Consider the following 13481-nt stretch of genomic DNA (forward strand, 5'->3'; position numbering starts at 1 on the left):
AGACTCATTCTGAAATGAAAGAAAGAAGTGAGCCAGCATCATTTGCATGCATGCTGCTGATGAATTAGAATTTTTGGAAAATCAGCATGAGTGGTCACTCTGAGACAAAGCCTCCTCTGCCTTCGAGAGCTTCTTTGGCTCCTGCAGTGTTCTAATGGTATATTTTAAAACTCTAAAATGTAGAGACACAATCAAGAGGATTTGAGATTGGAGGAGGCTGCTGTGTTCAGAGATGTGGACGGGGGCCCCCCCGTCTGCCCAGGATGCCTCCGGACCGCCTGGCACACTCCTGTTCTCGGTTAGCTGTTCCCAGGCAGTGCTGGTCCTCAGGGCTGGGTCTTCCTCATTAGCTTACCCTGAGCGTGTTTCCTTCTGTTTTCACGTGGCTGTTTCCTTCATGCGATGCAAATATCAGGTGGAACATTCCTTCCGCGAAAGGCCTTCGGAAATGGCCACGCTCCCACCCGGCATCTCCTCTGTCCTGACTTTGTCTCATGAGCTCCTAACCTTCAGCTCTGCTGGAATTATCTGTCTTGTTGGCGTGTTTGTTTTGTCTTCCCACTAGTGTTTAAACTCAGAGAGAGGCAGGAAAGATTCCTGTTTGCATAACACCTGATGCCCCTGCCCCTAGGCCGTGCTGGCACGTCGCAGGCCATCTGAGTACTTGTCCCACGGATTAATAAATAAATGTAACTGGGGTAATGAAGAAGTCATTTTTTTTTCCAACTCCTTTCTTCCTTTGGACTGCTTTACCACGTGTGAAACGACTATCTTAGGGATACCAAAAACGCAATACAAATACGGCTGTGTGAACTCTAATTAGTCTTGAGATAACTGTAGAATCATTTCAGGTTGTAAGAAATGACAGAGATCTGGTGTATGTTTTGCCCACGTCCCCTGGGGACTAACATCACCGGACGCTGTAGGGTGGCCTCACGGACTGGGGCTGATGCCATCAAGGCCCAGGGCATCTCCGGCATTTTGCCAGTCTTTTCTCACGGTGGCATCGTGATGATCTTGAGGGTATTAACGGAGGATTTCACTCTTCCCTGAATGATAATATCCTGGGGATTTAATGAACGTTTGGTTGGTTGTGGTTTTTTTTTTTTTTTTTTTTTAAGATATAAACAACAACACATAACCACCCCCCCCCAAACAACAATAAAACCAAATACATTTATCTGAAATGTAGTTACCATCTGCAAATAATTCTGGCCCCATGACTCGAAAATGGTGTTTTAATGAGGTCATGCCATGGTGTTCTCCATTTAGGTAATTTCCATCTGAAGTCTGAAAGCATGAGTTACGGTATTGGAAGTAGGAGTATGCGGAAGGGAAGAAACATCGTCTCTTTCCCTGGTCCCCTGGCGCCCACCCTGCTCTTGGGCTGCAGGTGGGGCCGCGCTCTAGGCTCCTTCCTCTTCGCTTCTCCGCCTGCAGTCCCCGGAGGAGGGGGGTTGGGGACCACCTCCCCGCACCCCCCACCCCCCCAACTGGAGAGCAGCCATGCACTGGCCTCCGGCCTGGGGCGTCTGTCGGGGGTGTTGCACGTTCTGCAGAGGCATGGGTGCTGCCCTGCTCCGGGGTCAGCCGGGAGGAGGGTCTGGCTTCACGGAGCTGGTAGCAAGCCCTGCCAACCGCCACCCTCCGAGAAGAGGCTGCCGAGGCCCGCCACTAGGTGGCAGGATGAGACTGTGTTAATCTCGACGCCGCCGCTCCTTCCCCTGCTCTCTCCAGGTTGCCTCCAGACCAGCAACGCCTTCCTTTGAAAAAGTGGTTTAGAACATCTGACCTTGGAATCAGGATTTAAGAACTTCCTTTTACTTGTCTGTTTCTGTCCCTGTTCACCGCCGGCCGATCCTGAATCAGGGATGTCCTCACAGACCCTTCCCTGGTTTTGTGAGTTCTCCCTTTGCAAACGCCTGGTCTGCTCCCTCCCGGGGTCGTGGCATTTATGCCCCTCGAGGATGCAGACTCCATCTTCGGACTCCTTCCCTGATGAGCTCCAGGGGCGCGTTTGCTGAACGAATGGGCCTCCTCCGTCTTCTCTTGCCTTCCAGCCGTCCGTTCTGTCTTGCTAATCATCCTTTTGTCAAGTTCTCTTCAGGGAGTCTCCATTTCTGAAGCATGAAGGTCAGACTCCATCCATGATGCCCTTCACAGGCTACATACAACCTGCCGGCCTTGTTGTCTCTCTCATTTCTGAGCATGAATCCTCCACCGAGATCTGTTTCCTGTCCTTTGAACAGGCCCTGATTTTTCCTGTGTGTATGTTCAGCTGTTTTCCCTGTCAGAACAGTGTCCCCTCATCCCATACTTTCTTCCACAGGGTCGGATTCTACCTCGACCAGAGAAACTTGTTACTAACCTGTTGTCTGCCCCTCTAAATTCCTATGACAACTGTGCATTTCATTCATTCACTCACGATTATCCTGTATTTCATTCATTCGGTCTGCATGTATTAATGGGTAACTGCTATGTTGCAGACACTGCTGGATGCAGGGGTTGTGCACTGAACAAACCGACAAAAATTCCTCCCTCATGATGAGAAAAACAAATAAGAGATATAAGTGAAAATGCAGAGTAGGTAAATACAAATGGTGAGAAGACCAAGGAGAAAACATAGGAAAAGTTGAGGGTTTGGAACAGAGATAAAGGTTTCCCTAGAAGGTCGCATCTGGCTAAAGAAGAAGCTGAGGCCGATCTGGAGTCTGGAGAGTATCTGAAAGAAGAACATTCCAGGTAGAAGAAATAGCAAGTGAAGCCCCTTTGAGATGGGACTGGACCAGGTATGTTCCAGGAACCCAGGGGAGTCGAGTGGGTGAGGAGAAGAGCAGCAGGGGATGAGGTCAGTGAGGCTGTCACTGGGGTCCGTGGCTGGGACAGAGCCGTGGCAGGAAAGCCAGGGGCGACTGCTAAGCTGTGGAGCGGCAGGGCCTGGTTGACGCTCTTGCTCTCTGACGATCATTCTAGCTGCTGAGGTGAGAACAGGCCCAGGGAGGCACAAGGCAGCCGTTGCTTTTACAGTGAGTGAGGTGGAGAGGATGGAACAGGGCGAGCCGTAGCTGAGTTTAGGATGGTTTGAAAGACAGACTTGAAGACTTTGCTGGTGGCTCCGATACGAGATGGGAGAGAAAGAGGAGCATCGAGGGTTTGATCCAGACCCACCCCTTCCGGACAGCGAGTCAGGCTGCATTCAACCTCAGCTTCAGAATCTCTGTGCTTTAGGACGACAGTTTCCCACACGACACTCCCGGTGTGTCGGCCGTGGCTCCATTCCACGGTGTCTGTCTTCCATGTCCGCCCGGGCTGAGGGAACAGCCTCTGCCTGTAGGTCGCCAGTCACTGTGGCTGGGGGCAGAGGGCAGGCCACACTGTTTCTAGAAGCTTCCGCCCAGAATGATACATTTCATTCCTGCTTCTGCTTCCTTGTTCAAAGCAAGTCCTACGGTCATGTCTGAGTTTGACAGGGCAGGGGGAATGAGACCCTTGTTCTGTCCCTAAATATTTGGGAACAATAATCTCATCTTCCACAGGTGGTGTGAGGGGACTGGGCCTGAGCATTTCTAGTTACAACGACGGGAAGATGGGGGGTGAAGAGAGGAGGGGAGACTCCGCGGGGGCATCAGGTGGTGGCCAAGGAGAGAAGTCAGGGAGCAGCAGCTGGGCAAGACTGGCCTAGGGGACCGTCCCCAGCAGGAGGCTGGATTGGAACCGGGGGCGGAGGGAGCCTAGAGAGAGAGGGCAAGTCTGGCAACTGGGTCTTTAGGCGTTCCAGCATTGGGTTTCTTAGGTTCCATGTTTGTTCAGCTGCCACATCAAATATTTGCTTAGGGACTAAAAACAAAAATACAGGAGCGTGTTAGACTTTCATAGGCTCTGATCTACTGTGGAAAGTCCCAAGATTGTCTCATTCATTTAGGTACCATGCCCAGGCCATGGGAACTTGCACTTTCTTTTCTTTCTTTCTTTTTTCTTTATTTTATTTTATTTTATTTTATTTTATTTTATTTTATTTTATTTATTTGACAGAGATGACAACCAGGCAGAGAGGCAGGCAGAGAGAGAGGGGGAAGCAGGCTCCCCGCTGAGCAGAGAGCCCAATGTGGGGCTCAATCCCAGGACCCTGGGATTATGACCTGAGCCAAAGGCAGAGGCTTCAACCCACTGAGCCACCCAGGCACCCCAGAACTGGCACTTTCTCCACGAGTTTGCTGAATGGCTTCCGTTTGCCCCCCATGGCTGCGTGGCGATCGCTGCAGAGTACCAGGGCCCCTGTGTGGGTCTGGTACTCTTCTGGGTCCCCTTGATTCAAGGGAGAGCCTCCAGCCTTCCCTAGTTGTGCCAGTGACTTCTGTCTTCTGAACAGTCGTGTGATTCCTCTTTCCCAGGGCCGAGGGTGCTGCTTGCTTCAGCAAGACCGGAGGATACTTAGCAACGCTGGACTTTACTGGCGCACTCTGGTTTCATGGTGGTCTGAAAGGATGCTAGGTCTTTGACACCTGACACTGAATTCCATTGAAGCTTGGATATGATACTCAATTTTTGCTCCTCAAAATCTTTTCAGAAGCCACAAATCCAGGGCTCGGTCTCTACGAGTCCCGTAACAATAGATACGGACGCGCACTCACATAACAAGAAAATCTACCTACTCTTGAACTCACTTTGGGCTAGGTAGCTCTGTTTTCGCTGGTGGTGATAATGATTTTTAAAACCATATAGTTTTACTGAATACTTATTTTGGTTTTAGAGCTTTGCTTTTGGGGTAAATATATATATTGACTTTTTTTTTAAATTTTTTATTTTTTATAAACATATATTTTTATCCCCAGGGGTACAGGTCTGTGAATCACCAGGTTTACACACTTCACAGCACTCACCAAAGCACATACCCTCCCCAATGTCCATAATCCCACCCCCTTCTCCCAAACCCCCTCCCTCCAGCAACCCTCAGTTTGTTTTGTGAGATTAAGAGTCACTTATGGTTTGTCTCCCTCCCAATCCCATCTTGTTTCATTTATTCTTCTCCTACCCACTTAAGCCCCCATGTTGCATCACCACTTCCTCATATCAGGGAGATCATATGATAGTTGTCTTTCTCTGCTTGACTTATTTCGCTAAGCATGATACGCTCTAGTTCCATCCATGTTGTCGCAAATGGCAAGATTTCATTTCTTTTGATGGCTGCATAGTATTCCATTGTGTATATATACCACATCTTCTTGATCCATTCATCTGTTGATAGACATCTAGGTTCTTTCCGTAGTTTGGCTATTGTGGACATTGCTGCTATAAACATTCGGGTGCATGTACCCCTTTGGATCACTATGTTTATATCTTTAGCGTAAATACCCCATAGTGCAATTGCTGGGTCATAGGGCAGTTCTATTTTCAACATTTTGAGGACCCTCCATGCTGTTTTCCAGAGTGGCTGCACCAGCTTGCATTCCCACCAACAGTGTAGGAGGGTTCCCCTTTCTCTGCATCCTCGCCAGCATCTGTCATTTCCTGACTTGTTTATTTTAGCCATTCTAACTGGTGTGAGGTGATATCTCATTGTGGTTTTGATTTGTATTTTCCTGATGCCGAGTGATATGGAGCACTTTTTCATGTGTCTGTTGGCCATCTGGATGTCTTCTTTGCAGAAATGTCTGTTCATGTCCTCTGCCCATTTCTTGATTGGATTATTTGTTCTTTGGGTGTTGAGTTTGCTAAGTTCTTTATAGATTCTGGACACTAGTCCTTTATCTGATATGTCGTTTGCAAATATCTTCTCCCATTCTGTCAGTTGTCTTTTGATTTTGTTAACTGTTTCCTTTGCTGTGCAAAAGCTTTTGATCTTGATGAAATCCCAATAGTTCATTTTTGCCCTTGCTTCCCTTGCCTTTAGCGTTGTTCCTAGGAAGATGTTGCTGTGGCTGAGGTCGAAGAGGTTGCTGCCTGTGTTCTCCTCAAGGATTTTGATGGATTCCTTTCTCACATTGAGGTCCTTCACCCATTTTGAGTCTATTTTTGTGTGTGGTGTAAGGAAATGGTCCAATTTCATTTTTCTGCATGTGGCTGTCCAATTTTCCCAGCACCATTTATTGAAGAGGCTGTCTTTTTTCCATTGGACATTCTTTCCTGCTTTGTCGAAGATTAGTTGACCATAGAGTTGAGGGTCTATTTCTGGGCTCTCTATTCTGTTCCATTGATCTATGTGTCTGTTTTTGTGCCAGTACCATTCTTTCTTGATGATGACAGCTTTGTAATAGAGCTTGAAGTCCGGAATTGTGATGCCACCATCTTTGGCTTTCTTTTTCAATATCCTTTGGCTATTCGAGGTCTTTTCTGGTTCCATATAAATTTTCGAATTATTTGTTCCATTTCTTTGAAAAAGATGGATGGTACTTTGATAGGAATTGCATTAAATGTGTAGATTGCTTTAGGTAGCATAGACATTTTCACAATATTTATTCTTCCAATCCAGGAGCATGGAACATTTTTCCATTTCTTTGTGTCTTCCTCAATTTCTTTCATGAGTACTTTATAGTTTTCTGAGTATAGATTCTGTACCTCTTTGGTTAGGTTTATTCCTAGGTATCTTATGGTTTTGGGTGCAATTGTAAATGGGATTGACTCCTTAATTTCTCTTTCTTCTGTATTGCTGTTGGTGTAGAGAAATGCAACTGATTTCTGTGCATTGATTTTATATCCTGACACTTTACTGAATTCCTATATAAGCTCTAGCAGTTTTGGAGTGGAGTCTTTTGGGTTTTCCACATATAGTATCATATCATCTGCGAAGAGTGATAATTTGACTTCTTCTTTGCCGATTTGGATGCCTTTAATTTCCTTTTGTTGTCTGATTGCTGAGGCTAGGACCTCTAGTACTATGTTGAATAGCAGTGGTGATAATGGACATCCCTGCCGTGTTCCTGACCTTAGCGGAAAAGCTTTCAGTTTTTCTCCATTGAGAATGATATTTGCGGTGGGTTTTTCATAGATGGCTTTGATGATATTGAGGTATGTGCCCTCTATCCCTACACTTTGAAGAGTTTTGATCAGGAAGGGATGCTGTACTTTGTCAAATGCTTTTTCAGCATCTATTGAGAGTATCATATGGTTCTTGTTCTTACTTTTATTGATGTGTTGTATCACATTGACTGATTTGCGGATGTTGAACCAACCTTGCAGCCCTGGAATAAATCCCACTTGGTCGTGGTGAATAATCTTTTTAATGTACTGTTGAATCCTATTGGCTAGTATTTTGTTGAGTATTTTCGCATCTGTGTTCATCAAGGATATCGGTCTATAGCTCTCTTTTTTGGTGGGATCCTTGCCTGGTTTTGGGATCAAGGTGATGCTGGCCTCATAAAATGAGTTTGGAAGTTTTCCTTCCATTTCTATTTTTTGGAACAGTTTCAGGAGAATAGGAATTAGTTCTTCTTTAAATGTTTGGTAGAATTCCCCCGGGAAGCCGTCTGGCCCTGGGCTTTTGTTTGTTTGGAGATTTTTAATGACTGTTTCAATCTCCTTACTGGTTATGGGTCTGTTCAGGCTTTCTACTTCTTCCTAGTTCAGTTGTGGTAGTTTATATGTTTCTAGGAATGCATCCATTTCTTCCAGATTGTCAAATTTGTTGGCGTAGAGTTGCTCATAGTATGTTCTTATAATAGTTTGTATTTCTTTGGTGTTAGTTGTGATCTCTCCTCTTTCATTCATGATTTTACTTATTTGGGTCCTTTCTCTTTTCTTTTTGATAAGTCTGGCCAGGGGTTTATCAATTTTATTAATTCTTTCAAAGAACTAGCTCCTAGTTTTGTTGATTTGCTCTATTGTTTTTTTGGTTTCTATTTCATTGATTTCTGCTCTGATCTTTATGATTTCTCTTCTCCTGCTTGGCTTAGGGTTTCTTTCTTGTTCTTTCTCCAGCTCCTTTAGGTGTAGGGTTAGGTTGTGTACCTGAGACCTTTCTTGTTTCTTGAGAAAGGCTTGTACCGCTATATATTTTCCTCTCAGGACTGCCTTTGTGTGTCCCACAGATTTTGAACCGTTGTATTTTCATTATCATTTGTTTCCATGATTTTTTTCAATTCTTCTTTAATTTCCCGGTTGACCCATTCATTCTTTAGAAGGATGCTGTTTAGTCTCCATGTATTTGGGTACTTTTCAAACTTCCTTTTGTGGTTGAGTTCTAGCTTTAGAGCATTGTGGTCTGAAAATATGCAGGGAATGATCCCAATCTTTTGATACTGATTGAGTCCTGATTTAGGACCGAGGATGTGATCTATTCTGGAGAATGTTCCATGTGCACTAGAGAAGAATGTGTATTCTGTTGCTTTGGGATGAAATGTTCTGCATATATCTGTGATGTCCATCTGGTCCAGTGTGTTGTTTAAGGCCTTTATTTCCTTGTTGATCTTTTGCTTGGATGATCTGTCCATTTCAGTGAGGGGAGTGTTAAAGTCCCCTACTATTATTGTATTATTGTTGATGTATTTCTTTGATTTTGTTATTAATTGGTTTATATAGTTGGCTGCTCCCATGTTGGGGGCATAGATATTTAAAATTGCTAAATCTTCTTGTTGGACAGACCCTTTGAGTATGATATAGTGTCCTTCCTCATCTCTTATTATAGTCTTTGGCTTAAAATCTAATTGATCTGATATAAGAATTGCCACTCCTGCTTTCTTCTGATGACCATTAGCATGGTAAATTCTTTTCCATCCCCTCACTTTAAATCTGGAGGTGTCTTTGGGCTTAAAATGAGTTTCTTGGAAGCAACATATAGATGGGTTTTGTTTTTGTATCCATTCTGATACCCTGTGTCTTTTGACAGGGGCGTTTAGTCCATTAACATTCAGGGTAACTATTGAGAGATATGAATTTAGTGCCATTGTATTGCCTGTAAGGTGGCTGTTACTGTATATGGTCTCTGTTTCTTTCTGATCTACCACTTGTAGGCTCTCTCTTTGCTTAGAGGACCCCTTTCAATATTTCCTGTAGTGTTGGTTTGGTGTTTGCAAATTCTTTCAGTGTTTGTTTGTCCTGGAAGCTTTTAATCTCTCCTTCTATTTTCAATGATAGCCTAGCTGGATATAGTATTCTTGGCTGCATGTTTTTCTTGTTTAGTGCTCTGAAAATATCATGCCAGCTCTTTCTGGCTTGCCAGGTCTCCGTGGATAAGTCAGCTGCCAATCTAATATTTTTACCATTGTATGTTACAGACTTCTTTTCCTGGGCTGCTTTCAGGATTTTCTCTTTGTCACTGAGACTTGTAAATTTTACTATTAGGTGACGGGGTGTGGGCCTATTCTTATTGATTTTGAGGGGTGTTCTATTAACCTCCTGAATTTTGATGCTCGTTCCCTTTGCCATATTGGGGAAATTCTCCCCAATAATTCTCTCCAGTATACCTTCTGCTCCCCTCTCTCTTTCTTCTTCTTCTGGAATCCCAATTATTCTAATGTTGTTTCTTCTTATGGTGTCACTTATCTCTCGAATTTTCCCCTCGTGGTCCAGTAGCTGTTTGTCCCTCTTTTGCTCAGCCTTTTTATTCTCTGTCATTTGGTCTTCTATATCACTAATTTTTTCTTCTGCCTCATTTATCCTAGCAGTAAGGGCCTCCATTTTTTATTGCACCTCATTAATAGCTTTTTTGATTTCAATTTGGTTAGATTTTAGTTCTTTTATTTCTCCAGAAAGGGCTTTTATATCTCTCGAGAGGGTTTCTCTAATATCTTCCATGCCTTTTTCGATCCTGGCTAGAACCTTGAGAATTGTCATTCTGAACTCTAGATCTGACATATTACCAATGTCTGTATTGATTAGGTCCCTAGCCTTCGGTACTGCCTCTTGTTCTTTTTTTTGTGTTGAATTTTTCCATCTTGTCATTTTGTCCAGATAAGAGTATATGAAGGAGCAAGTAAAATACTAAAAGGGTGGCAACAACCCCAGGAAAATATGCTTTAACCAAATTAGAAGAGATCCCAAATCGTGAGGGGGTAGAAAGGGGATAAAAAGAGGTTCAAAAAGGAAGAAAGAAAAAAAAAGAAAAAAAAAGAATTTAAAAAAAGAAAACAAATAAGAAAAATATAAAAAAGAAAATATATATATATTGGATAAACTAGTTAAAAAATGTTAAAAAAGAAAAAGGTAAAAGTTAAAAAAAAATTTACCAGAAGGCGAGAAAAAAAACAAAAAAACAAAAAATGAAAAAGAAAAAAATCAAATTAACTGCAAGACTAAAAAAAATCACAGGGAGAAAGGCATGAGTTCCGTGCTTTGCTTTCTCCTCCTCTGGAATTCTGCTGCTCTCCTTGGTATTGAAATCGCACTCCTTGGTAGGTGATCTTGGTCTCAGCTGGATTTCTTGTTGATCTTCTGGGGGAGGGGCCTGTTGTAGTGATTCTCAAGTGTCTTTGCCCCAGGCGGAATTGCACCGCCCTTACCTGGGGCCGGGGTGAGTAATCCGCTCCGGTTTGCTTTCAGGAGCTTTTGTTCCCTGAGCGCTTTCCGTAGAGTTCCGGAGGGCGGGAATACAAATGGCGGCCTCCTGGTCTCCGGCCGGAGGAGCGGAGAGCCCAGGGCCCCACTCCTCAGTGTGCCCTCAGAGAACAGCGCCCAGTCACTCCCGTCTGCCTGACCTCGGGCCGCGCTCTGAGCTCACCGAGCCTGCGACCGGTTCAAGGTCACCCCGAGCTGTGAGCTCACTGTCGGCTCTGTCTCTGTAGCCGGCTTTCCCGTTCCAGTACCCGCAAGCTCTGCGACACTCAGACACCCCCGATCCTTCTGTGACCCTGCGGGACCTGAGGCCATGCTGACCCCGCGTGGGCTTCGCCCCAGTTTAGCCTCTGGAGTGATGTCCCTCAGCGGAACAGACTTTTAAAAGTCCTGATTTTGTGCGCGGTTGCTCTGCCACTGGCCGGGAGCCGGCCCCTCCCCCCGGGGTCTATCTTCCCGTCGCTTTGGATTCACTTCTCCGCCGGTCCTACCTTTCAGAAAGTGGTTGTTTTTCTGTTTCCAGAATTGCTGTTCTTCTTCTCTTCGATCTGCCGATGGATTTTTAGGTGTTTGCAATCTTTAGATAAGCTATCTAGCTGATCTCCGGCTAGCTGAAGTAGTCTCAGCCTGCTACTTCTCCGCCATCTTGACTCTGCCCTATATATTGACTTTTAACCGTCTGTTTTCTTGGTTTCTTAACTTAGATGTTTTTCTTAATGCCACTGGTATCATTTCTTCACTGTCTTTGTGCTGGTTTCTTGTTTGTGGATGATGTGATGTATCAGTTCGTATCTGTTATCTCTTGCTGCATAACAAACCATCCCCAAACTTAGTAGTTGTGCTTAAAGCAAAAAAAAAAAAAAAAAAAAAAAAAATCCTGTGTTTTCTCATAACTCTGCAACTGGGGCATGGTGGGAAAGGCTGGATGTGTGACTTGTCCTTCGCACTCAGGGCACCCTCTACCAAGGGTGGTGGACTGACAGCCGCTGAGGTGGGGTCATACAGGAGATGGGCAGCATTCCCACATTGCTTCCTCCGGCTCTTAGCGACTTTCAGAGCGTGCGGATTTGATCACCGAGTGTCCTGATCCTGCGTGTCTCCTCCCTTCTAGGGGATACGCAACAAAGCATGTTGTGGAAGGTCTGGAACCACGAACACTGTACAAATTCCGACTGAAGGTCACCAGTCCCTCTGGAGAATATGAGTACAGCCCAGTGGTCTCCGTATCTACAACCAGTGAGTATACAAACACCACACTCCTTTATCCAGAGATCAATGAAGACAGTGAGCCCTATGGAGGTACAAGTACCCTGCCTTTTGCTGAGCCTTTCTGGAAGCAGAAACCCTTCCATTAAAAAGAAAATTTTATTTATTTATTTGAGAGAGAGAGAGAGAGCAGTCGTGAGCACGCAGGAGAGGGAGAAGCCGCCTCCCTGCTGAGCCCAGAGCCTGACGTGGGGCTCGAACCCAGGACTCTGAGAGCATGACCTGAGCTGAAGGCAGGCACTTCATGGAGCGAGCCACTCAGGTGCCCTGAAATGCCTCCAGTTTTAGAGACTGTGCTGCAGCTGTTTACTGGCTCGTCTAGGCCGCAGCGGGAGGGAAGTCTGTGCTTTAACAGAGGGGGAGCGCGGTGCTGGGGCCGGCCCCGCCCTGGGAGGGCACATTCAGGACTAAAAGTACAAAAGGTAGAGTCGCCTTTCCTAGGAAGCGGGCCGGGGGTGTGGGCTGAGGAACAGTCTGCCTGTCTGGCTGTGCCTCGGGTGACAAGGCCTAGAAGGCATTTTTCCCTTTTGAACCACCTCAGTTTTCTGTCTTGACACATGAATCGGATTCCAGTGGGGGCTGTGAGTGAGGAAGAATGAACACCAGCCAACACACACACACACACACACACAACACACACACACACACACACACACACACACACAGCAAAGGGCTGGCCACGCTGCCTCTGACCTTGCGTGTCCTTCTCCCAGTCCCACCTGAGGGTGCAGATATTTTCTGTGATTGGTATTTTGGTGTTTTAAAGATGTGTGTGTGTCTAGAATGTGGTAAAGATTAAAATGGTCAGAAACGCTCTTTGTGGCCTGCTTGCTGAGAGCACAAACGTCTTTTCTCAGTTGCACAATGAAGTCTTCCTCCTGTGAGTAAAAGTCATTTTAAAGTTTTAGTCTCTATTGCGTCTGGCATGGGCGGGTGTGACACACACATACACATACATGAATAAAACATACACTTTTCCTTCTGTGGCTTTCAATTGTGTCCTTTATGCATTTATTTGGAGAGGTTTTTTTTCTTATTTAACTTCAATTATCCAACTCACAGTACATCATTGGTTTCAGATGTCACGTTCCATAATTGATCAGGTGCGTGGAACACCCAGTGCCCATCACCTTACGCGCCTCCTTGATGCCCGTCGCCCGGTTGCCCCATCCCTGCTCCCCCTGCCCTCCAGCAGCCCTCGGTTTGTTTCTTAGCGTTAAGAGCCTCTCAAGGTTTTTCTCATTTGGATTTTTATGTGGATTAAAGATGATTAAGGTTTCGAGTTAGCCTGTCATCTCTTAGTTTGCAGACAGGGCACTGGGGAGTTGGGTCTTCATTTGGCAAACTGAGAATTCAGTGACAGCTGGGAGCGGTGTCCCTGTCCCAAGGTGCTCCGCTCGCTGCAAAGACGCATAATTTCAGAGGAGACTTTCCGAGTGGAACGGTCAGTTACAGTGACGTGAGTCAGGCAAGAAGGCTTGTCCTTCCTGTGGTGGCGGTGAAAGCATTTCCTTCCTCTGGGAGACCAGGCGCTCTGGAGCTTTTAGGGGGAAAAGGCAGAGCGTTTGAGTGTGAGTTGGTCTCCTCTGTGTTGAGGGTGGGCACGGAGACAGGAGGAACAGGGGCAGGAGAAGAGTCGGCAAAGGGGAACCCAGTGTTTGAATAGACTCTCTAGGGGACGCTGGGCCACGGTGCTCCCCCCTGTCCCGCCGGCCCCAGCGAGCCACAGG

The 13481-nt window shown here is 45.7% G+C and overlaps 1 protein-coding gene across 3 annotated transcripts in view; it reads left to right on the top strand.

The window, feature by feature from the left end:
• FANK1 (fibronectin type III and ankyrin repeat domains 1) overlaps positions 1 to 13481 on the top strand; it is a 101710-nt gene that overhangs the window by 71162 nt on the left and 17067 nt on the right. For all 3 annotated transcript variants that reach the window (XM_082721247.1, XM_082721249.1, XM_082721248.1), the window contains one exon: positions 11597 to 11721. In XM_082721247.1, the coding sequence (XP_082577373.1) occupies positions 11597 to 11721 (125 nt within the window). The remainder of the gene's footprint in view (positions 1 to 11596; positions 11722 to 13481) is intronic.

Source organism: Mustela nivalis (assembly GCF_964662115.1).
Source record: "Mustela nivalis genome assembly, chromosome: 2".
Classification (NCBI taxonomy): Eukaryota; Metazoa; Chordata; class Mammalia; order Carnivora; family Mustelidae; genus Mustela; species Mustela nivalis.